A 24669-nucleotide genomic window follows, 5' to 3' on the forward strand; every position below is an offset into this window, starting at 1 on the left:
CTCTTTTACGGGTCACCTATTGCGTCATAAACATCACACATCACAAGCTACAGTCACGGGATGGTCAGTAGAAATGATCCGTTTGGGGGCACAAATTGGGAGTGACCGCGTCGATCCTTAATCATAGTTTGCGGAATGACTGCACAAATTCAGTAGCAGAGCTTTGCATACATGGCCGAAGTGCCCAGAAGAAAGTATACAGTAAAAAAATTTTGTTCGGATCCGTGCACATATAAACATTTTGCCCTTCTAAAGGGTCCCAACGTTCGGTGAAATGCGATTTAGACGCGTTAGTTCACAACACCGTAGCTGGTGGTATGTTCTTGTCCTCACCTAATACATTTCACTGATCCGTATTTGCAAGAATATTTTTGGTCACCTTGATGTGCCGATTCTCCGTGAATGTTGTATAGCTTTTCTTTCTTTGCCCTCCCTGAAAGGAGTTTCGATACAAAGTTAACGCTACTGAGAAATTAATACATGCATGCGCTCGAGTGATCGTGAACATGATGTTATCAAGAAGCCCTACACACAAGTAGAAATGATGGGCAGAAAGGAATGAATCCGGTGTTCCCCGGAACTGTCTGGATGCTTTTGGGGTTGCCCGAGGCCCAGAAAGCTTCAGAATCCCTGATGCAGATTACGAACAGCTCCCTTGTTGATTCGCTGACATTGTCACAAACCTTTTGCAGTTGCGAAGGGTGGACGCATTCGGTGCCACAGTCCTTCATACCATGAGCAGACAGCATTTCTCCTTGGTAACCCGATAGCGATAGACTGTTTATGCGAGAGAAGATGAAAAGATGCGAGCAATGACAAGAACCCCAGCACAACTGATCGTGATGCACATGTCCCTGTTCCATATGGGCATTCACGAACTTGCTGGTATGAAGTTCACACGAAGACAAAGCTGGCAGGGCAAGTAGTTAGTACACGGCACTGCACTTGAAGTGTGTGTGGTTCTTGCCACGACCGTCACCATCCTACACACTACAGGTCTGCCTGAGTTGGCTCGGTGTCGCCCAGTGCCCGAGGGTCTACGTGAAAGCAGGAAAGGATGCGTGCCCTGCACACGGGGCAGTTCTGGACGCGGGAGAAGCAGGCCCCGCACAGACCGGCATGTCGGCACGGCAGCAGCGCCAGGCTGGCGGGCTCCACCTGGCACACCATGCAGGAGGCGCCCGCAGGCGTGAACAGGGTGCGCAGAGGCCAACTCTGTCCATTGGACAGCTTCACGTGCTGGGCCAGCAGCCGAGGCCTGCCCGCCACAAGCTCCACAGCCCCGACAAGGGCCACCTGCAACACGAAGCGTTCCGCGGGAAGAAAAAAAAAAGAAAAAAAAAGGGCTTTACATGCCAGAACCACGATTTGATTGCGAGGCACGCCACACAGTTGGGAACTCCGGATTAATTTTGACCAGTCGGGGTTCTTAAGCGCGCACTCAATGCATCTAGTACACGAGCGTCAGGCGCGTAGCCAGGGGGGGGGGGGCTGATGGGGCTTCAGCCCCCCCCCCGAAATTTTTTCGTGCCGGCATGCACCGCCGACCAAAACTAGCACCGACGTCGGGAATCATTCTGCATTCTGTCTACAATGTCTTTTTCACGCTCGAAAGACATTTCGGCACGAACATTGCGAACTCGGGCTGGATTCCCTGGCACCTGGGGTGGATTTCGTGGCACCTGGGGTCACGTAACGCAAGGAGCCCCATCCGAGCACAAACTTTCAAGGGCTTTTCGATAGCGAGCGGGCGCGTTGCGGTATCTCGCAGCGGCCGCGGAATCTACGGAGCGCATGGATTTTAATTCCGAAACTTTATGGGTATAAAGTTCTCATAAACTTTTGACGCGAAAAGTGCACTGACATTTCCAAAGGCGGGCTTTATAAGATTTTCAATTCTGGAACTTTATGGGGTGAATGCTGTTATAAACTTGGACGAACATGCGTGAACTGGAGCCCTCGTGTCCAAGCCGTTCCAGAAATGAAAGCACGCGCTCGCAATCTTCCACACACATGAAAATGCTAAATATTACAATGACTGTGAGCTAGCAGCTGATAATTTTCTCCAAACATCTTCAGGAAGCGAGCCCAATGTGATCGATCAGCTGGACCAGGGCAGGCAAAGTAAAATATGAGAAAACAGGAGTAAGTAAATGGCCTTTGGCCTATTATTGAGGAAATTCTTATTGCGGGCTACAAGGTCTGGCTCTCCGTGGCCACAGGGACAGTGGCCCTATGGATTTAAACATAGCCCCCGCTGAAAGTACAGGTATTTTCAGAGCGCTTCTTCGCATGCGAGCTGATTGTGGAGATACATATCTGAAAAACCATTTGGAAAGTTGCCCCAGTAATGCCTCGTATTTAAGCGCAGATACACAAAACCAAATTATAGACATTTGTGGCGAAATTATCAGAGAAAGCCTAGTTGCAAAAGCAGGCTGCTTCTAGATACTTCCCGACAAAAGGACGGACATCACTGGAATCGAACAGCCTCCTGTTTGTGCAAGGTACCTAAACAAGGATGCCAACGACATTGAGGGAGTGTTTTAGGTTTTAGCGCCGGATTAGATGCCCTCTCTCTTTGCGGCTGAAGGTTCTATGTAAATGTGTACAAACTGTTCCAGATTCTAGTCACCCTTCCAGTGAACACTGTCAGCGCAGAGAGAATATTTTATTGCGATAGCAATTATATGGACACTTCAACCGGATTTCTGCCGTCGGCGTCGCCGTCGTCGCCGTCGCCGTGAGGTTCCGTATAGATTCCTAGGGCGATGAAATCGTCGCCGCGCGCCGTATGCGCGAGCGAAAGCGCGCGGGGGACGTGCGCTATCACGGAGGGCGAACTACCCCGCGCGCTATCACGGAGAGCGAACGCACGGCGGAAAGCAAACGCGACCGTCCCGCGGAAGGCCGAGGGGGTATGGGAGGGAGGGAGGCGGGGCGGCGCTGTGCTCCGGCACCAAAGGCGTATCTTGCCACTCAATCTCCCACGCGAAAGCAAGAAACGGGAAGAGGGGGAGGGGGGGCAGCTTCTCCTCTGCCAACAACTTCTTTGCACTTTGCCCGGCGGTCGCCTGCACCGTCTCTTATCTCCACACGGCTCTGACCTTTGTATGCGCTGTGCATTCGCCGCTCAGTTTCCGTTGAAGCGATAGACCGCGCGAACTTGCGCTTGCTGCCAGCGTTTTGACAGTCGTTGGCTGCGGTCATTCAGTGTGATTTATTCATGTTTGCGTGTGCGCGCTGACACCACCATTGCTAATTCAGTTAGTAAGCCGATGTGTCCAAGTTTATGCAGCCGATAAAACTACTATCCCTACTCCGAATAGCTCTCTACTAATTTGCTATCGCAATCGATGCTTCGCCTTTCGGGTGAAACTGCGACAATTTTTAACAAGAGTTTACTAAAAAACTACTTGCCCTCTACAATGTCTGTGGAACGCATGGTTAGACTGGTGCTTCTATACACCCACAGAAACGTCGGCATCAACGTGTCCGAAGTCATTGACCGCTTCGCTCAACTCCCCCACCGAGAGAAGTTCGTCCTTTAGATAGCGAAGCAGAAAAAATCAATGCAAGTAAAAAGCTCTGTTCCTTCAGATAAGCTCGTAATTATGAAAACGTATGACTGTTCGCAAGCTTTTAAAACCGCAGAAATCTTAGCCGTTTATTCTAGCAGTTAGCATCATGATCAAAATTATCATGCGAATACGAAAATTACGAGAACATCAATAACCAATTTTGACCGACCTTGCTCATTGAAAGCCCGGCCCACGCGGCGTTTGCCAAAAGCACACTCGGATATTGGGTAGTTCAACTTGCCGCATCATCTGTGGCTTTCGTTTGTCCTTTTCTTTCCTTTTTAGCTACCTGCTTTTATTTCTTTTTTGAAACAAAGCAAAACCCTCCTTTAATTTTGGGTGCAGAATAATTGTTCCTGCTGTGCAGGCAGTTAAATTACACATTTTGCTACTGATTTCTGCATTATTGCTCTATTATTCTACCCACATGGCGCTGTCGCGACCGCTGCATGGCCCGAGTACATATCACGATTTCTGCGATCATAATTTTGTTCTTGCCTAGATCATCTGTCTTTCTGTGCGCAAGGTTTACTATCTCTGACTCCGCAACGTGTTTATTTGTCTTGTTTGACGCATAATATACAGTGACGTTTGCTTAAATACGTAGATTTATTGGAGACTTAGACGTATATTTAAATATCTTGTTGCGAGGTGTTGTGTATACAAGCAGTGAACTTTGTTTCCAGCTACTCTTTTTTGCCCTTTAGCGAGTTGTATCTTCGCATTTGTATATTCCATTCTATCTTCGCATTTCTAATGTATATTTTGCAGAACTCTTACTTTTATGTGACTGCCACAGATACGAAGATGAGAGGATTGCCCTTCGGACGACAGGCCTTTTATGGAGGAAAGGATCTTGGGCGCGTGGCCTCGTGCGTCTGCTATGTGCAGGGCTACAAAGGCGCTGCTGCGCTTTTTGAAGTGCACAAGCCTGCATGACCGCTTGTGACGAAACTCAGCGATGAACGCTTAACTGTAAATGTGCAACGCGTGAACTTCTCTCTTCCTTCTCTTTCAATCCCTTCTCCCCCTTCCCCCGTGCAGGGTAGCCTACCGGGCTCAGCATAGTTAACCTCCCAGCGTTTCCCTTATGACTTCTCTGTCTCTCTCTCCTACTATTTATTTGTACTTACGTTGCGAGTATAATCTCGGTGTAATTACAATACACGACCGGTAACAGCTTCTCCTGTGCAATCTATTGCAACGAGGGACAGCGTCATTGAGGTTTTTGTCCTGGCCGTTGCAGATGTGCAAAAATGTAAAGAAGGTTCTTGAATGACGAAGATTCATCAAAATATTTGTCCTCAACTTATTTATTTCATGGCCTTTACGTTCTTGATATCAGCTGTATACACTGCTTTGCTGGTTTCAAACTGATATAGTTCTTAAGTCCGTGTGATATTTTCTTTACTTATTAAATAGACAAAAAAAAAACGCGGCCGCATTTATATCAGTTATTTCTGCCAGAATTTTTGGGACATACGAATATATTCTTTTATGAAAAAATACATATTTTACTTGACAGTGCGTAGCGTTCGAGAATTCGTTTGCAGCATTTAATATACAGTGGCATTGGCAATGCAGTTATTATTCATGTATTTGGTCCCTCGACAAATTCTATAAGGAGGAGGCCGCGCTGCAACCTGAGCCCCCCCCGAACAAAATTTCTGGCTACGCCACTGACGAGCGTGTGTATATATATATATATATATATGGCGAATCTTTTGTATCTTGAGCCGAAACAGCAATCCGCAATTCCGCATAATTCCTACCGCTTACAGCCAGGGATTTTTTATCAGCTCGTGACAACGGGGAAGCTTTACTGCAAGCCTGAATATATGTTAGCTCTAAGCGATTGTTGTGGGACAATTTCATCAAGTGAGAGAGACGGGAGAATTTACAGGCTCAAGTAATATTGTGGCCAGTCTTTTGTTTTTCGGGTACTTGAAAAAAAATTATATTCTGGGTTGTTACGTGCTAAAACCACGTACGATATGATTACGAGACACGCAGTAGTGAAAATCCGGATGAATTTCGACCCCCTGGGGTTCTTTAACGTGCACCCAATGCACAGTACACGCTCGTTTTTGCATTTCGTTCCCCACCGGAAAGCGGCCGCCGGGGCCGGAACTTGAACTCGCACCCTCGGGCGAATTTTTTGCCGTTTGTAAAAGCTTGCAGTGGTTTTCATGACATGTGTCCGACATCTTAGCACGCGTACAAAACGCTAAACGACAATGCCGGACACGTGCCTGGAAAAATTCCTCTGGCTAATGTAGCCTCACAGGCCTCTTCCGTCAAGAAAAGGAAATGAAGCATAGCGGCACAGCTTTACGACAAATTTATTTCCAGCTTGCTCCCATGTCGACGAAGGATGCGGTCGAGGCATCATCGTGTGGTCCAACCTGGACTTCCACGGTGACAGCAAGCAGCACCAGCCTCTCCAGTGGTGGAGCTCGAGACCAATGGCTCGCCGATCAGAATCACCACACTGCCGCACTGCTTTCGCGACACTGATTTCAAATGTTGACGTACATCCGCAGCCGAATCAACGTGAAGCTGAATGCCCTTTAATCTACGATGTAATCTATATTCAAGCTTATGAATGTGATCAACTTGTTTTGCTTCATGACTAGGACTGCTGCTTCAATGACATGGCCAAAAGACGGTCATCAGGTTTGGACGAGCTCCCTGTCGCAAGTGTCACCACTTTTAATATCCCAGATGAAGGCACAATCCAACTAGGATGGAGGGCCTATTGTTTCGCGTACATTGTTTTGTTTGTTGCCGGTACGTGACTGTTATTTCGCCGGATCATCGCTCTTATCAAGTTATCGATGTGTGCAGGACATGCCTACTGTAACCGAAAGTTCTTGAATGCTGTCATCAATAGACGATATGTAAAAGTCCGTAAGCAGGATTTCCAATACCATATGGCCAAGATGGCCGCGTTCCTGCTAGTAGCGCTGTTAGAGCTGAGAAACGCATTTTGAAACCTAGGATGGTGCAGGAAACACACGGTGGCAGGAATGATGTTAATGGCGAGCCATCGGCTCTAAACGACAACGAAGTGGCACCAAGGCACGCAGCTCTGCGCACCGTGCGCTCGAGCCAGAGCTTGAACAAGGAACGATCGGGCCAGCAGCATTCAGTGATTTCGTCTGTGCTCGACCGAAGAGGATATATATATATATGTGGGAGATCATGAACCACACGTCTTCCCACAATTTCAGTGACCCACATGTTGATACTTCAAATACAATTCTATCCCGAGGTGAGCCACCTTGTTGGTTGCGTCGAAGAAGGTGTGAGGAGAAACGCACTTGCAGGTTTTGCATATCGTGTGAGCACCAGCGTGTGTGAGCACCAGCATTTGTGAGCACCAGCATTTACTCAGCAATTTACGGTGAGATAAGTATAAACAGCCAATGTATTTGACCCGCGTGAATCTAGATTTCGCGACCGTTCTCGCCGCTATCATTGCGATTTTGGCGTCACTTGCCATTCAGGGCACAAGTTCAACCAACAAGGAGTGAAATTCTTAACTCAAACTTTTGGCAGTGTTTGGTGCTTCAGCGTCACTATGTGACAGCACACACGGCCTGACTGGATGGTGCAGGGCAGTTTCAATTCCAGTACTCCAAGTAATGTCGATGGATATGGTAACGGTGTCTGGGTTTGACAATTCAAAATGATATCTAAGAACAGGTGTCTGCCACAAATACATAAAGACGTTGTGTGACACGTGTCATATTGAAAGTATAAAATTATCAGCAGAAACGCAAGGTCAGGCGCGGATCCAGATTTTCTTTTTCAAGGAGGGGGTCTAATTTTGAGACGGTGATTGATGACGATGTTGATGAGTTTTTACGTACTGGCGGGTTCACTTCAATAATCATTAAAACTTTCTTGTTTTTTCAGAGCAAAAGAACAGCAACAGCTGAGAAGAACGACTCAGTGAGTTTGTCATGCGCCGTACGCTGGCGCTGCGCACACAAATTTTTAGAGGTGGGGGGTGGTGTCAGGACATTTGGATCCTGGACCCTGGATCCACGCGTGGGCAATATGGCCAAATGATAGTGTGGTACATCCCACAGCAATACAGGAGATGCCACTGCTTACATGCACTCAATCTCTTGCTGCCACTCGTGACGACTTTGCTGTGTTATGCCACGTCTACATCTCAGCCAACAAGATTTAGGGAAGTGGGCATATGGCACTTGCAGTGCTGTTGCAGTGATGGAGCAGTCATTCGACGTTCTGGTGCACGTCTTAGCGCAGGCGAAAAGCTGATTTGGCGCAGCCACAATAAGTTTTGCCGCAGTGTCACATACATCTATTTACCAGATATGACTTTAAACTTAACTGAAATAGTCAATTAATGTAACGGAGCCGTCTTTAGGCGCATAAATGAGGCACTGGAAATAAAACATTAGCAAACTAGTTTCAATCATTTCAAAAAGAATGTCTCGTGCTGTGCGTATATTGCGGCATAAAGTCGTTCCTGGCTGTTCGGGAGCAAGAAAAAAATAAAAAATATCGCGGAACTAGCTGAGCATGCCAGCAAGACCACGGCGAAGATGTAGATGACTAAACCGCACTTACAGTGAAGGCACCCGCAGGTTGCTTCTCAAGTGCACAATTTCTCCCGCATAATTCTGCTGTGGAACATGTGAAAGCTGATTAAATTATGAGCACCAAACATGTTCTTCCAAACGTGCAGCATCGCATAGAAGGTCCCGACTAATAAGCAAATTATGTGTTAGCGGTTGATCGAGTGCTAGTATCACAAAGTGGTACCGTCTGTATAACTATATACTAAACAATGTGTGATCGGATCTAACCCGAAGCTTGGCTGGTATTTTGTAGCAATGCGTTATGCTTTATTCTATACTAGTCTTATGGTTCACTGCTCACTGCCGGCTGATCCCGTTGATAACGTGAGCGGACCGTCGCCCTGACCAGTGACCAAGCGCGAAAAGGCATTAGCATCGGAAAGGCATTGCTACGAAATACTGGCCCTTATTTACAGTACCAAACTCCAGCATAAACGGAACCAAATAAGACCACACAGCACGGCAAACACAGATGGAATGTCTGCAGGAGAGAAATGAAACAAAAGCGTGAAAATGACGAATGAAGGAACGGTCAGCGTTCGCTGAAGGCATCGCCGTGGATAGCTACATGACCGCTCAGATGGCATCCACAATGATGATGGTGATGATGATGGGGGCGTGCTTTTGGTATCAGGTTTAGGTTTACAAGCTGGATAGCCCCAACGGAATGAAGCTTTCTTTCTTATGCTTCATGTGGCGCAGCTAGGCTCGGCTCAATTTTCCGCTACAATGACTTTTTGAAGCAGCATGGCGCAACGGGTTGTTCTGGGCGCCATTAGGGCAGCTGTTCGATTACTGCCCTTGTTAAACTATTTCTACAATAATGCCCCAGCGACAAACAAAAAATAAATGGAAAATAGACAGCAACAAACACTCTTAACACTGTATTAATTGCTGGAAGACAGAGCTAAATGCTTGAACAAATTAGGGGAAAAAATGACATTCCGGCGTTTTACATGCCAGAACTACGATTTGATTATAAGATACGTACGCCGTAGTAGGGAACGCCTGATCAATTTTCACCACCTAGGGTTCTCAAACACGCACCCAAATCTAAGTACAGAAGCGTTTTTGCATTTCGTCTCCATCTAAATTGCGGCCACGCCGCGGCCGGGATCGAAACCGCGACTTCGAGCTTGGCGGCGCGACGCCATGGCGAGTCGGACAAATCAGAGCTAGCAGAGCCAGAGCCCAGAGATCCATCAACATGCGCACGAAATGAGCCAATGTTGTCAGAGGAAGCCGCATGCCACGTTCTCAGGAGCCAAGCTCGTCGCCACACCAGCGATCGTGGTCCATGGTTGACCAGCTCAATTTGGGACTCGAGCACCACTTTATTACGAACACAGCTGAGCTATGATAGTTGTCTGATTTCTTCCCAAGGAACAGAAACATCCCGTTGCACGTGCTTGTGCCGGGACGTCGGCTAACGCAGGATCCTTCGCTGGATTCCAGGGGAGGAGATGGGACGGGATCGGGAGGGATGGGACGGACGGGCCAACCTGCCTTCTGCGCAAGCGGGATACCGGGTCCGAGTTAAAATATATATATTTCGCAGGGCTTTCTTTTGGGGTCGACTTTTTAAAAATAGATTTCGCGGGGCTCTCTTTTGAACACACACACACAAAAAAAAGACGAGCCACGCACTCGCGAAGCAATCGCGTTCGGCGCCCGATGCCGAGCGCGAGCATCGGCAGATTTTCGCGTGCTGCGTACTTCACTGTGCCGCTACTAGATGGCGAAAGCTGAACACTGACCTCTGATATAATGGCACATCCGGGGATCCGGGGTGTGCACAAGTCGCTGGCTGTGCCAGCACCCTTTTGACTAAAAGGTTCGCTCCGTGTAAGGGCCGCACCTAGTGAAAACTCTGGGGGAAAAAAGGTGAGGCCCTTACACGAGTCTATACTGTATTTACATATACGGTAAGCACTGCTCCAGCACTTCGCATCCCGTGACCGAAAGTGCCACGTCAATTCTTTGCACCTCAAGGTGGTTCATGGGGAGCACTTCGAAAATGTTAAGCATCCAAGGCTCTGAACTCACTCACCACTTCCATGGGTTCTGCCTCCGAAAGCCGCACAAACAGCACACCAAGTGACACGCGCGGCTCGCGTGGTGGCACAGGGGGACCCACACCGCGCCACAGATGTCGCTGGCAGCTGTCAAGGCTGCACAAGCACATGCCCGCGCCCCTCAATAGGAACACAAAAGGAAAGGCGTAGGCCATGTCGTGTACACAAGTGTGAGGTTATTGCCCTTCAGGAAGAAAGTGAAAACAACAGGATATGAAATAACATTTCAGTGTCTGCTTGATTTTTTTTTGCACAAATTAATGTCTTCTCCAAGGCCAGCAAAAGAAGTGAGCAAGTTGTTCTTTAATGTGGAACGGCGTTGGGAGCGCCTCCTTGGGGCCTGCGGTTGTCCTGAAACGGGCCTCATGCCAGTAGGAACAAAAAATTGCAGTTTCGCTTGAAAGGCGAAGCATCGATTGCGATAGCAAATTAGTGAACACCTATATATACAATGTAAGGGTAGTAGTTTTATCAACCTTATAAACTTGTAAGCAGAGGCACACTAACTAAATTAACAAGCATGGTGTCACGCATCAACATCAACGCACCTCACTCGGTGACCGCGGAAACTGGCTGTCAAAACGCTGGAGTGCTTAAGTGCAGAAGCAGCAGCGAGCGAATTGAGCTTCGTGCCGGCGCTCGCATCAACGCGATCTTAGCCACGAAAACACAGGGAGGGTGGACTCTGCCCCCACCACTTATGGCTTTCAAGGTACAGCCGCGCGGGCGGGCGCTCGCGTGCAAACCCCCCCCTCCCCCCGAACCTTCCGGCCCGGCGGGAGCGCGCGGCCGCAGTAAAGCGTGGCCCCACCACCTTCCTACTCTCCCTCCGGAGCGTTGTGCACGACTGGAAGACTGCACTTCCATCCAACTTTCCCCGCCACGATTGCCGACTCTCCGTCGCATGTTTTCACTAGCACATACAGCGTATGGCGCGTGCCAACTATTTTATCGCCCCTGGACTTTATACGGAACCTCACGACGACGGCCACGACACCGACGGCGGAATTTCGCCTAGAGTGTCCATATAATTGCTATCGCAATAAAAAAAAATGCGCAGAAACCACCGAAGATGGCTGTGAAAGTCAGCGACGGTTTACGATACGGGCAAAGAATTTGATTCTGAAGGACAGGGTCCTCTCAGCAGCGGTGCTGAACCTCTGCTCGGGCAGCTCGTTTAGCAGCGCAGCGGCAGATGAAGCATTACCACCGGTTGCGTCGCTCATTGTTCAGAAAGAAAGCGTAAACACGGGAACGCGTGGCTCGTGCGGAGCACTTTCTCTAGCGGTGGCGGCGCAGGCGAAGTAGCACATACGCTGGGGGTCCGAAGTCCACGCCAGCGCTTTGTTTCCATATATGATATCGGATATCGGTGGACGCACTCGCCACATGCCTGGTTGCCGCCGCAAAGCCTATTTCGGCGGCACTCCGCTATCCTCACCATTTCGCCATACTCTCCTCCTCCGCTTCCCTCCTCACGCATCAGCTGCGTCCTCCTCGTGTTCTCTTCGCTCTCACCGTCTTTCATCCTCCGCTGTGCTCCTCGTTCACTCTTTCATCCTTCGCTGTGCTCGTTCGCTCGGTTACGCCGAGGGACGCCGACGACGCCAACGATCAATGCAGGAACGGCCGCCTAAGAGCTGCGCTCTAAAGCGGCCATGCACACAGCACCGAATGAGCGTACAGGATAGCTGGGAAAATTACAGACGAGAGTCGCTGGCGCGACGTCATCGCACCGTGGAGGTGCCGCTCGGGGATTCAGGGGTGCGGAAACCAACCATTCGCTTGCCCTCGCCTGTTTAGTCAGAGTCGCGCTTTCGTCAGCAAAAACACAATTAATTTCTGACTAATCACGCGAGGGCAATCGAGCGGTTCGCTTTCAAAACAGTTATAAGAGCGCACGCCGGGTGGCGCAATTGCAACTGATGCTGCCGCTGCCCACTGCTGCTCAGCGCCTCTCTGGCTCGCTACACCATGTGATAAGCGAGAATGCAGTCATGACAAACCGAAAACGATTCCCGTGTAAACACATTTTTCTATGCTGTGGCAAGTACAGAAATTAAAAAGGGGGTATGTCACTGCAAATTTTGTTCTGAGCACGTGAAGCATAAATGACATGCCCTTAACCGACTGCAGTTTCTTTGAAGCGCAAAAAAAGCCACTTTGAGCGCAAAAATGATCGCAGGTAATCACCGTCATGACGGATTACACAGTACTGAGGTAAGAAATGTATCTGATGTCACGAGAAAATAGTGATAAAGTACGTGTAATCGGGTATCGCCTCAGGCACCTGCGCCAACTTGGAGAATTAGCTCATCCCCATCAGGCTAAAATAAGGCCATGTGTAAATAATCAGCACTGTATACATTCTGTTCACGCTTTCAGTCGGTTGAAAGCTTTGCATCGCTGGCAAATAATATTTCAACCATAGAGTGAAAAAAGTCACAGGCCTGCGCGGCACACGCAGCACAGTCACAGCGTAAGCTGGTTGAGCGGCGCAAGAGTAGCTCCAATTTCAACACCACGCACAACAAAGTCTTTGCGGCAAAGTGTCTTCGCCTCGATTTTGACGAGAACGATTTGAACTGTCCGGCCAGTGTCGACGGCGAGCTGCGCCTTGTAATGCTCTCTGCACAGCAGTCTATTGAGCCCGATGATGCCTGGTTATAGCCGCGCACGTAGCTCTACGATTCTCTTCTTCAGCAGCGGTTCGTACCTTGCGAGGAGACGCCATAACGCGTACCGAAGAGGTACCCAGAATATATGGCGCACATCTAACATCGGGATAGCGTTGATTGCGCAAGTCGTTTGAATCGCATCTCGTTGCAAGCCGCGGTTGCAGGCACGTTAACTAGATGGCGCCACCATACTGGCGGAGGCTCGGGTCGCCTGCGCGCCTGCGTAGGGTGCGTTCATCGGGCCCTTTTCTGACGCTGATAGCAAGCACTTGCGTGGCTCAGTGGGAAAGTATCCGACTCCCACGCAGCGGGCCTGGGTTCGATCCCGGCGGAGAGCGGGTACTTTTTTTCGCATTTCCGGTGATAGCGGTTATGGGGCGGCGGCGGCATCATCGCGACCAGAAACGGCTATTGGAATGAGCCCATAACAGCTTACTCCATAAAATGCGCTTTTCTGCATTTACTCAGCACGTTGTCCACTATGAGAAGAGGAAGCCATGCAGAAGGCATGCAATGGCGGTGTGGTCACGTATTCAAACATGGCAGCGCCCATGCAAGCAGCGCTGTAAAATGTCTACAGCTTGACATGCCTAGATGCTGATACACGTTACAGTTACTGTATAAGCTTCCTTTAGGGAGAGGGAGCCTATACAGTAACTTTAATACACGCATACGCATGGCGCCATGTGATGGCGACTTATGACAGTAGGCCGATTCCCGGGGAAGATTTTCTCACTGCACGCACCACGCCACTGCCCTTAATTCCAAAATTATTGAGTTTCTTGTGAGATTGAGTTTATCAATGCCTACTGACAAGATGTTAACCCCAAGGGCTTTCCTATTGGATCATATGAAGTAAGTTTTACTGCTGAAACATAAATGTCCCATAAAAATTTGCGATTTAACAAAGTTTTTCGCTGCAAGTACAACTTCGTTTTATTGACGTTCAACTTCAGTCATGGAGTGTTTAGCTAGGTTTCTGCCACGCCCACAGCGCTTTATTGATGCGAGAGCGTCAAGTGGCCCATTGAGCGACAAAGCCGGCGTCTGTCGTCTGAAGCAGCGAAACGGCACCTAAATTCCCGTTGGCTGCCGCATGTCACAAGCGCACCAGGTGTTGCATGAGGGGAGAGGGCATCGCCGCGACGCCACGTCACCCTCGCTCCTCGGAAGCTCACGTTATCCGCGCGCTCCTTGTCCGCGCAAGCTCTCGCCTGCGTTTTAACTGCGCCTCGATGAGGCCAAATTAAAACGCGCCAAGCGTGTCGACGGGCTCGCTTGCCCGCAAGTCTAGCCATAACTCGATGGGCCGCTCAGTGGCGTTGAATTGGACATTAATGCCTCCGCATTCACTATGTAATAAGTGCTTAGATGTCGGATTTTTTCCCTTTTAAGCGCTGCACTAAACGGTGATTAGCAGCAAGTGATGCATCGCATTAGAGATTAAACACCACCATATATCGGCACCCAGCAGTGACAGGTCACAGCTGGAATCACTACAGGCATGACCCTGGTGGCGCGCAGAAAATAAATGTGGGGCCCTAAATATTTTCCAGTGACTTACAGCGTGTGTGCCTAGAGCTACAGGAAAAAAATCGTACAACAGTACATTTTTTAACTGTACAATGCTGTGAAAATAATCAAAAATTTGTTACACCGTCCTAATTTGTTACACTGCTGGCGCAGTTAAGTATTAGGTAATTCCTAATTTGAGTTGTAGGTATTCCATTCTAATTGAAAGATCCCTTGTTTCTTCTCATATTCTATTTTATAACACTCAATATGGGATCATTTAGCAAATCCAATGAATTCGTATGTCCGATAGCCATATAACCAATTCACATGGCAATAAAAGCAGGCACGTAGAAACTTGCCTAACGGGGGAATCCTGGCGTATGCAGTCTCCAGGTGCCTCCCAGAGGCTGCCCGCCTGTGCTGCTTCCCGCAGCCTCGGCCATCCCAGCCGCGGCCAGCTTGCCAAAGCTGCGTAGCTTATCCCCCAGTAGAACCACACCTGGCAAGGGCACTCACTCCACAGCTGCAGCGCCAGACCTCCTGCATAGCGGCCATACGGGGGCGCTTTTTGACCAACAATACAGTCCTATCTTGTCCGCAAATATGTGCGGCAGAAGCAACGCTGGTAGCGACAGCTTAATTGTGACACTTCATTGAACCAAGATACCTTTGGCACGTTTTCGTGTTACGTGAGAGTAGTCGCTCAAAAAAGAAAGTGTCGCAGTTTTTCCCGAAAGGCGAAGCATCGATTGCGATAACAAACTAGTAGACAACTATACAAACTATAGGATAGTAGTTTCATCGGTCGTATAGTTTACTAACTAATCGCTTACTAACTCAATTAACAAGCACAGTGTCACGCGTACACAGGTAACATGAACTTATCTCTCTTGGTGACCGCGGAAACTCGCTGTCAAAACGCTGGAGTGAGGAGGCGCGGAAGCAGCAGAGAGGTAATTGACGTTGGCGCCGTCTCTCACTTAAATGCTAACTAAACGTCGAACGCACAGCGCACACGAATTAAGCTACCGGCACTAATTGCACTTTGTCCACATCGCAGATGGCTTTGAAGATGAGGCTGAGGCGGGCGCGCACTTTTTCCACGTCGCTGTTTGCTTTCCAGATCCCACGCGCACGGCCGCGCTGTAATTAAGCAGCCCCCGTCCGTCCCTCCACCCCCGTGGCTCGTGCGCGACGGAAGAAGCGTGCTTCCGCCCCGCATTTCTCCCTCGCGCGCGCTACGCGTGCGATTGGCTGACCCTCGCAAGCTTTCACTCGCACATACAGCGTACGGCGTGCGGCGACGATGTTACCTTGTTTGGACTTTATACGGAACCTTACAGCGACGTCAATGACCACGGCGATGGCAAAAATGTGCTTGGAGTGTCTATATAAAATTGCTATCGCAATAAAATTAAAGAGGCGACGTGTTCACAAATACGCCGCTACCGAAAACTTACATCAGCAGCGAAGTATATAATGCACTTGGTTACTGCACCAATAGCTCTATGTTTGTCTTGTTGAGCTCTGTGCTACAAGGTGGCGCCACCAACCCGCCCGCTCACGTTTACGTCTCCGGAAACCCGGTAATCCGCAAAATCCGCAAACGGTAAGAAATTTGATAACAAAAACTCTTAACTGCATAATGCGCCGAACTGTCGCCTGATGTCACTTTTACCAACAGTAAATGTACGTTATGTGTATAGAATCTTCGAAAAGGACCACGAAGATAAGTTTGCATACGCTTATAAGCACACATGAACATGTTCTGCATGGGAAAAGAGTGAATATTTATTGCAAGGCAAAAGACGCGAAACCACACGAAGGAACGACCGGATAGGTCATTTCTATTCGGTCGTTCATTCGTACATGGTTTCGCATCTTTTACACAATAGTAAGTATGAGAACCACGACCGGCTCGCGATGAGAACCAACTAGACCAGTAACAGGTAGTGATAAGTGACTGTTTAGTGCAGAGTAAGAGACCATGGGAGGAAACTTTGTGGCTTCAAGATTTTCATGTAGAAAGGGGAAGGGCTACGTATACACTGTGTTTTGCACCAGGCATGTTACAAATTTATGTTTATTATGACACTTACTCTCCATGTTCTTCTGATAAGGTTATTCATTTCTTGTGAAGCTAAGCTTCTTAGCATGCAGAGACGATGACGTCGTTTAAGAGAAAGAAGGTAATAAATTGAACAGGAACCCGAACAGATGGTTAACCTCGCAGGGAAGCTATACATATATGACAAGTGTTCAAGAAGCAGAATGAGCGCAATTCACACATATACGTTATAGCAGCTCCATACTCAGGGCACACACAAGGAGGCAAAGAACAGAAATCGGCAGCTCGTGCCTTACAAGGCCCATCTAGACATTTTGAGCTGACAAGCGCAGTGCATGCAATGCGCACTAACGACTGTGTCTACTAAGTATTACATCGTTACGCGCCGCGGAAAGAGCTGAAATTTCAAACCAAACGCCGTTTGCCCCAGTTACGTTGGTTTGTCCTACTCGCGGGCGTCGCGCTCCCAGCCTGAGAGTTCACGTATATGCGCAAGTGAGCCTACATACATGTATGTGCCATGACGTCACTCTCAGTGACACGTGACGTTGAGAATTATTTAAGGCAACATCAGCTATTTGTTCAGTCTGTTGCTTTAATAGACAAATTAAACTTTAGAGAAATAATAAAACCTACAAACCGAATGTCTGCGTATCAGTTTTACTTTGTACCGTAGAAAGGGAGATGTACTTCTGTTTCATCTGCTTGTTCCCACGTCGTGCAGTCGCTGAGAGTGAAACTATGTCATTTTCTACCGTGTTCCAGCACGCGATCATGTTCAGTGATACGCTTGCGTCAGCCTCCGTGTTCGTCAGTAGCACTGACATATACCGCTACTCAGGTGTTTTCGTGCACATTGCGCAAAATCGTGCGCTGCGCGAAACGTGACAAACGTAACCGTAAGTGGAAGTGCACTGTGCAGCAAAAAAGCGAAAAAAAAAAAAAAAAGAAGGCGGGGCCTCTGACGCACACCGTGGGGAGAACCCAGGTAAGGAATTTCGCTTGCAGAGGCTAGACGGGGCAAGTGGAGAGAGTGTCCTTGTTGGCGGTGACCACGGTGTAAGAATAATGTCGGCGACGCTCGTCACCTGAAACCATGGGTTCGCGGCAAGGCGAAAGCCTCTATGTTGGCCGTGACCTTGGCGAAACTGCGCTATGTCGAAAAATGGCCGACGCCATAAAAAAATGCTCGGACTGACATCACAATTCTCGGGGAGGTTCCTGTAAACAAAGTAAATTAGTGCCTTTGAAAAGAAAATTTGGTACGTTTCGCTCAGCGTGGGAATTGAACCCGGGCCTCCGGGATGCCAGCCACGCACACTTGCCTGAAGCTACGGCTGTGTTTTTTTTCTTTTGCTGCTCCTCGGCTCTGGCTTAGTAAAAGTGTGCCTAGTGCGTGTGTGATTGCACACGTCACGTCGCATCCATCTCACTAATGGTGCAAGAAGTCTAGCCCTAAGTTAATGCATTACCAATATGTCTTACAAAGAAGTCTAACCCCGATTGTATATAGCATCATGTATTACCAAATGTGCAGCAGGCTTTCGCCTACTTGTGTTACAAGAGTATAACACCTGCCGAACTTTTTCTATCTCAGCTATTAATGAAACAATTTGAAAAATTATGGCGGTGGAACGTTCCCAAGAGAGCACGTACTTGCAGCATATAACCAAATTTTGCTATGTGGCCTGGTGAGGGATCCCTTAACGCTGATGGAAGGGCATTCGTAGCCAAAGGGAGAGTGGCACGCAACCCAAGCAGCACCAAAAAGAGCATTTGTACCGCATGTAAGTACTACTCATCACGCCAGCGCTGCAACAGCGACGAGCACGGAGCCACAGCACGCTGGCTGCTGGGTGACGAAAGCAAACGTTGCCTCGAGGCACACGGCTTCGCGCTCGCTCCAGCTTCCCAGTTTCGGTGTCACACATTTTCGGTATTTCATTTTTGTTGATTGGTTACTAAATACTACGTATCACCTGCCACCCAGTGGTCGGCACCACTGACGCTATGTCTCTGAAGCGTGAGTGCTTGTTCCAAAGCGAACGCTTCATGATGCTGCTTGACTGTATAGGCTCCCTGCTTCACCGTCATTGCAACTTGTCATCCCGGACTGACTGAAACGCTGCATACGCAACACTCATTGGCTACAAGATGGAGAATCCGACAATATGGCGGAATTTGCCGAAGTTGTCCAGCATAGCAGCCCATAATAGTGATCCCTAAAAGGCTGCAGAAAATAGCGGCTATTCCTCACCACAATCACTGTCTCCCATACTTGAACGTTATCAGGAACATCACAGCGATGGCAAAAATTTACCTGGAGTGTCCGTATATAAAGTAAGTTTTCCTAGTGACTTTATGATACACTCTTTAAAAAGTTTGTACCCTTTGTTCTTAGCTTGTCCCACAACAATAATCATCATCTGTCCTGCCCACATTTCCTTTCTTTAACGCTGCGAGCCCGGTACTTCAAGGTCACAAACGACATGCGCGTTAGCAGGGTGACATTGCATTCTCGACAAGAAAGTAGTAAGCGCAGAGCTTTCAAGAAAGGAAATGCAAGCAAGGCAGATAACGTCTTTTGTTGTGGGACATGATAACCCCCTTGGGTGCAAACTTTTTTAAGAGTGTAGTGTCTCTCAAGCTGTGGGTCATGACCCCCAAATGGGTCATGAGTGCAGAGTTTTCAAGAAAGGAAACGCAAGCAAAGCAGATGACGATTATTGTTGTGGGACAGGATAAACCTCAAAGGGTGCAAACACTACACTAGAGTGTAGTGTTTCTCAAACTGCGGGTCATGAGACTTTTTTGGGGGGGTCATGGAGTGTCCAGCTAAAAGTACCGTCTGCTTGCCGTAACAGAGATGAATTTTCAGCCTCGGTGTTTATTATGCAGAGTGTACTATTAGTTTTGGACGCAAGATGGATGGAAAGACAAATGGCAATCTTATCCTTCAGTCGCCACAAAGAAATCTTCACTGAACACGGCCTCCCAATTGAAGCCAGTTTTATCTCACCAAAACTGTAGAATTGGGGTTCAGCAAATATGGTTGGGAATGAATGACGGCACGGCTGTACGAACTACTTTTTCAGCCATAAAACTTCTACCTTCATTGTCAGCTAGAGAAATGCCGATTATAGCAGCGAATTAATCCCTTGTCGAGTCTATCAAGCGAGAAACCGAGCACCCAGTAGCAACCACGTAAAGCCCTGGGCAAGTGAGCAAATAGATCGAGCTTCTCTTGAACAAAAAGAAAAAAAGAAAGGAAAAGCCTAACAGCGTTCATAAGTTACACAAGAGCGACATCAAGGCGAGATGTATGCAGTAGCATGATGCTCATTTTCCACAACTCTCGCAATCTCGTGTTTCACATGATTTCGTTCAGTATCTGCTTTGGAACCAAGAAGCAACGAACTCTTCCCCTCGTCTCATTCTCAATGTATGGACGCTTCGCCGCCCTTGTCTCTTCCAATTAGGAAATGTGTTGCTCAGGTGTCTCGACACCATTCTGTCCACTTAACTCTTGCAATGACACAGCGCCAGTGGCAGCTTCCTCACACATAGTGTTCACATGCATAGCATTCACGTATAGCTGTTGCATGCAGCATTCCAGTGCTTGACAGAAGTCTTCAGACCTTCATCCTTTCTCACTGTCCTTTCTATCTCTAATCCTCTGTCTTCTGGCTAGCCACTCTGTGAGAGAAGAAAATTGAGAGGAGAAATGCAGCTTCCTTCCTACGTTTGAATGAAGTATTCAGTGAAAAACCACTTGCAGAGGGGCTTCAACAAGGCATCAAGAAACAGTTTTTAAGCCTTTAATAAGAGTTTAGATACTATTTTGATGATATTGATGTAAATGAGAATGTATAGCTGAAACTTGCCCGCAATCCTTCTCAATGCACTGTGGACGATTTTCCTGATGACATACAAGAGGAATTTTTGTAACTCATCGACAACCCCGCAGCTAAAGAGAAGTTCCAGGAACAAGAACAGTTCAGCAACTCTATTTGCTGGACCAAAATGCTTTTCGCTTTTCCCAAGACCAGCAAATTTGCCCTTAAAGTTCTTCCTATCTCGACTTACCTCTGCGAAAGTGGATTCTCGGAACTCCTAGTAATTAAATCAAACGCCAGAAACAGGTTGGATGCTGAAGCAGACATACGATGTGCCTTGAACCACACAGACCCATGTACTGATTTGCTTGTATCAAGAAAGCAAATACAGCCTTCTTAATAAAATACGTGATTAAATTATTCCTTCTCAAGAAACATTACCACACATTTTTAGTCGCTCTTTCTGCTATGGTTAACGTGTAAAAAAATTACAATGTAAATTCATGTACATCATTGAAACCAAGTAAATTTTCAAAAAGGCTTTTAAAGGTGTGGGGTCATGGTAGGTTTGGTACTACTAAAAGGGGCAAATATTTAAATATAAAAGTATTTCACTATAGCCACGTCCCACTCCCCCTCCATCCTCAGCTTCTCGTGGTGAGTGTTTGAATAGACCTCTCCTTCACTTATGAATGCACACCCAGGTATTTATATTGCTTGACTATGTATGCAACTTGCTGTTGAATTGATACCAATTCACGGTACTCGTTTCTTCCATTCAATCTAACCATCATTCCCAATTTCTCTGTGATAAAACTAATGTCGCTGCATTGTCCCCTGTATTAAAAAAAAAAAAAAAAAGCCTCTGTAAACGCCTGCATTGTCCGCTATATAGTAGCACTATGTCGTCGACATACATTTGCCCAGTGACTATTTGTTACACCAGCTGCCCATTACTGGTGTAAGATATAATTTACTATTTTCGAGTTGTCGTTTTATTCCCTCACCATAAACCATGAACAGCGATGGAGACAGAGTTCTTTGTAACTCTGACAGAGACCTTGTTTCAGTGCAATTATGGCATCCAGCTCAGTGCACCTCTGGCCTTCCCATGTGACTGATTTGTGCTTTGTTTTCCCTATATATTTCCCTGATCAGCTCTGCAACATTAGCATCTATAACCTACTCCTCGAGCTCATCACCTGCATAGCGCTGCATGTTGTTGTGGTATAAGGTTTCTTATATGAAGACGTGCATCGTTTTCATCAGTCCTTGCAATTGTTCATATGCTAATGAGTTTCTCTTTTTTTACAATCTTTTCTAAGCTAGTGCTGCAATTCTAAGTTCTCTGCCGTCGCAGGAGAGCTACATTTTTAAATTTACTGTTAAGAGTTTTTCACATCAATTATTTGTTGTTGTTTTACATCTTCTGTGTGGTGTTCAGTGTGTGGCTGCTTGCTGCTCCTGAAGAGTACTTAATACACTCCCTATTATTATCCTAACACATCTCCAATGTTAAGCCAGTATTCATAATAGTTAACATTCAATTTCGTTTCTGTTCTGCAGTTTGTTATGACTACCCTTACTGCGGCAATTCAAAAGGCATATATTTGTAATTAAGACATTATATCTGCGTTTCAACCCCCCTGACTTTTTTTTTTTTTTTCAGCTACCAGCTATGAAAGTGAAGGCAGCTGCTACAAGTCACCATTTTACCTCCTACAAATTTACTCCGAAATGCTCTTTGTAATTCCGAGCACTGACATATATTAACTTAACCGTTATATATGGCATCCCACTTCTTGATACATGAATTTCCGTCAGAATTGTGTACTCATCAAGAATTCCTATGCAAGCAATGTGATACAGTTCCACTCAACCACAAACAAGTATGCACAAGCTGTCATCGAAACCCTGCCAAGGCATGCCACTCGCACCTTTTCTAGGCTGTTCATCTCAGTACAAAGCATGAAAAACTGGAGCATGAAAACGAGGACGAATATGGCAAAAGAGTTCGGTGGAATTCTGCAAGGTGGAGGAAGGTTCATGAAAGGAAAAATTTACATCAGCCCATATGTAGCTTCATGCTACATACAGGTGGATGACAATTTTAACAGTGGAGCTGTTTAAGCTCTTGGTTAGGCCACATGGTGCGAACAAAAAGCTGCGGCTGGCGATGACGTCACCGCATGTTGCCTAGCAACCACCTCGCGGAGCGGTGTGTGCTTCGCAACTCCTCTCCGTGCACATGTTGCCTTGACATGGGACGTTAAGGTGAGGGAAGGAGAGCATGCGCGCGGCACGCGCTATGCTCGGGAGAGAGAAAGAGAAAATGAGAGCGAGAGAGTGAAAGGAATTATAGCAGCACCAACGAGGCAATGCGCAGAGCTGCTGCCGACGCCGTCCGCGTTTTCCCGCGTTCATGCTGATCGCGCACGGTGTTTGTGACCTGCAGCCGTTTCGACCAGCCACGCCCCGGCAAGTGTGGAGGCGCAGCTTGGCTGTGACGTCACCGGGAGATAAAAGCTCAGAGCCACCGCAACGGCGGCAAAACTTTGGTTGACTCTGTGGCGAGTACATGTAGCCTTGACATGGGACGAGCAAAGAAGATCCGGACACCTGAAGAAGAAGCTGCTCATCTTGAAGCGCGTCATGCGGCCAAGCGAGAATCTACGCGTCGGCGGCAAGCCGATTTGGAATACTACCGTGCCTAGCAGCACTTAGCATTTCCTAGCAAAACTTAGCCAAGCCTAGTAAAACCTGGTCGATCACCAGCTCCGCTGCTTACTCCAAACTTGCACCACTAGTGCAAGCTGCCCACATTTTTTTTCCTTTCAAGGACGACTATGACAGTGCACTACCATTTTTCATACTTTTGTTCCAGGTGAGTGCACTTCGGATTGAGCAGCTTGGAGGGTTTTCCCGGTTGTCTCCGTTAAAAACAGATCCTCGCTGCATAGGTGGACACACAGAGAGACGAATTCCCTGTCCAATTTTTCAATGGTTTTGTCTTACGAAACAGTGCAGTGCTTGCAAAGCCACCTAGGTCACAGAAACCATCCTTTAGGAGTGAACTTCACAGGAAGTGCTGAGCATGCACACATTGCCTTCACAGAGTTCTTACCTGGGTCCTCACTGCCCTCACAGGCCACTACAAAGGGGTTCTCCACTTGGACCATAGGATGATAATCCTTGCGCTGGGCAATGTATGTCACTGATGAGCCAGTGCCGTCCAGGATGCCTCTACCAGTACCTGAACCAAGTGTGCAGGTTAGGCAATCCCGTCATCATAGTTGCAGCCCACGTACCTGACAAGGAGGAACAGAAGTGCCATGCACCCACATACAGCCACTAGCACGTCCAGCTCCATCGCGGTCACTGCACATATGACACAATGCGTGTTGCAAAGCAACTGCACGCCAACACTGACCTCATTTCTTTTATGCTAGTTTCCTCTACTCTACTCTAACTACTTCCGCGACCATAATCACTCACGGGTAACCTAGCAAGACTTGGTGTCCCTCCTCACTTAAAAAACAAACACCAATGGGTAGAAAAAATAGATGTCAATATAAACTGTACGTTCCTGCTTTTCATATCAGCAAAAGTGTAAAAAGAAAAAAAAAAGAAACAGCAGCAATCATAAAACATGAAACATTCATCAAGAGACGATAGCCAGAAATTACACATCACTGCACTCAATAGCGTAATGCTTTCAGTGAGTGCACTTGAAAAACGGAGACTCTAAATGCAAGTGACAGCAATCACAATTAGAAACCTGCACTCTGATATGGTTATATTTGCAACTTAGGGAAACGTAATGGGCTAGTAGAGATTCAGAAAATTTGTGACAGGGTGCCAACCTTCAACAGCAGTCCCTGAAATTTCCGTTTCGATGACATGGCTTTCTGGCTCAGGTGAGTACCACCAGAGCTTGTATGGGATCCTTGCCTTGAAATCACTCCAAACATTTGAAAATAAATTGTGTCCCGCATTCCTTATTTCCAGTTCTAGCTCAATCAAATGTTGACTAACAACTGAAGCAGTCACAGTACGCTCTCTTTTGGATGACTAAGAATTTAGGAAGAATAAGACTTCTCATATTGTTTTGAAATACTCTTCACTGTCTTCCTGAACTTTAAACGATCGTAGCGATATTTGAAGCTGACAGGGAAACACGCGCGGCGTACGTTATCGCAGATCATTACTGTGGCTAAACAACACTATGCTAAACAAAACTATGGACACTGCTGCAAGCACGTTCTCCGCCAAAACTCGCTTTCACATTGCATTGTTGAAT

The 24669-nt window shown here is 47.5% G+C and overlaps 1 protein-coding gene across 1 annotated transcript; it reads right to left on the minus strand.

Annotated features, from left to right (window-relative positions):
* LOC119457617 (cell growth regulator with RING finger domain protein 1-like) lies at positions 1-24384 on the minus strand. The gene is made up of 6 exons (XM_049670283.1): positions 24233-24384; positions 23673-23747; positions 23494-23616; positions 14825-15005; positions 10248-10368; positions 1-1296 (listed from the first exon to the last, which is right to left on the minus strand). The coding sequence occupies exons 2-6, from the start codon at positions 23737-23739 to the stop codon at positions 991-993; spliced, it is 798 nt and encodes a 265-aa protein (XP_049526240.1). The 5' UTR covers positions 23740-23747; positions 24233-24384; the 3' UTR covers positions 1-990.
* Positions 24385-24669: the final 285 nt, after the last annotated feature.

Source organism: Dermacentor silvarum, chromosome 7 (genome assembly GCF_013339745.2).
Source record: "Dermacentor silvarum isolate Dsil-2018 chromosome 7, BIME_Dsil_1.4, whole genome shotgun sequence".
NCBI classification, from domain to species: domain Eukaryota; kingdom Metazoa; phylum Arthropoda; class Arachnida; order Ixodida; family Ixodidae; genus Dermacentor; species Dermacentor silvarum.

What these genes read in the sequence shown, in the direction of transcription:
- LOC119457617 (XM_049670283.1), bottom strand. Translation starts at nt 23,739, where the DNA reads ATGGAGCTGGACGTGCTAGTGGCTGTATGTGGGTGCATGGCACTTCTG. An exon ending in TGAGGGCAGTGAGGACCCAG is followed by an intron (nt 15,006 to 23,493) that starts GTAAGAACTCTG and finishes GCCGCTATGCAG; the next exon opens with GAGGTCTGGCGCTGCAGCTG. An exon ending in CGCCAGGATTCCCCCGTTAG is followed by an intron (nt 10,369 to 14,824) that starts GCAAGTTTCTAC and finishes GTGCTTGTGCAG; the next exon opens with CCTTGACAGCTGCCAGCGAC.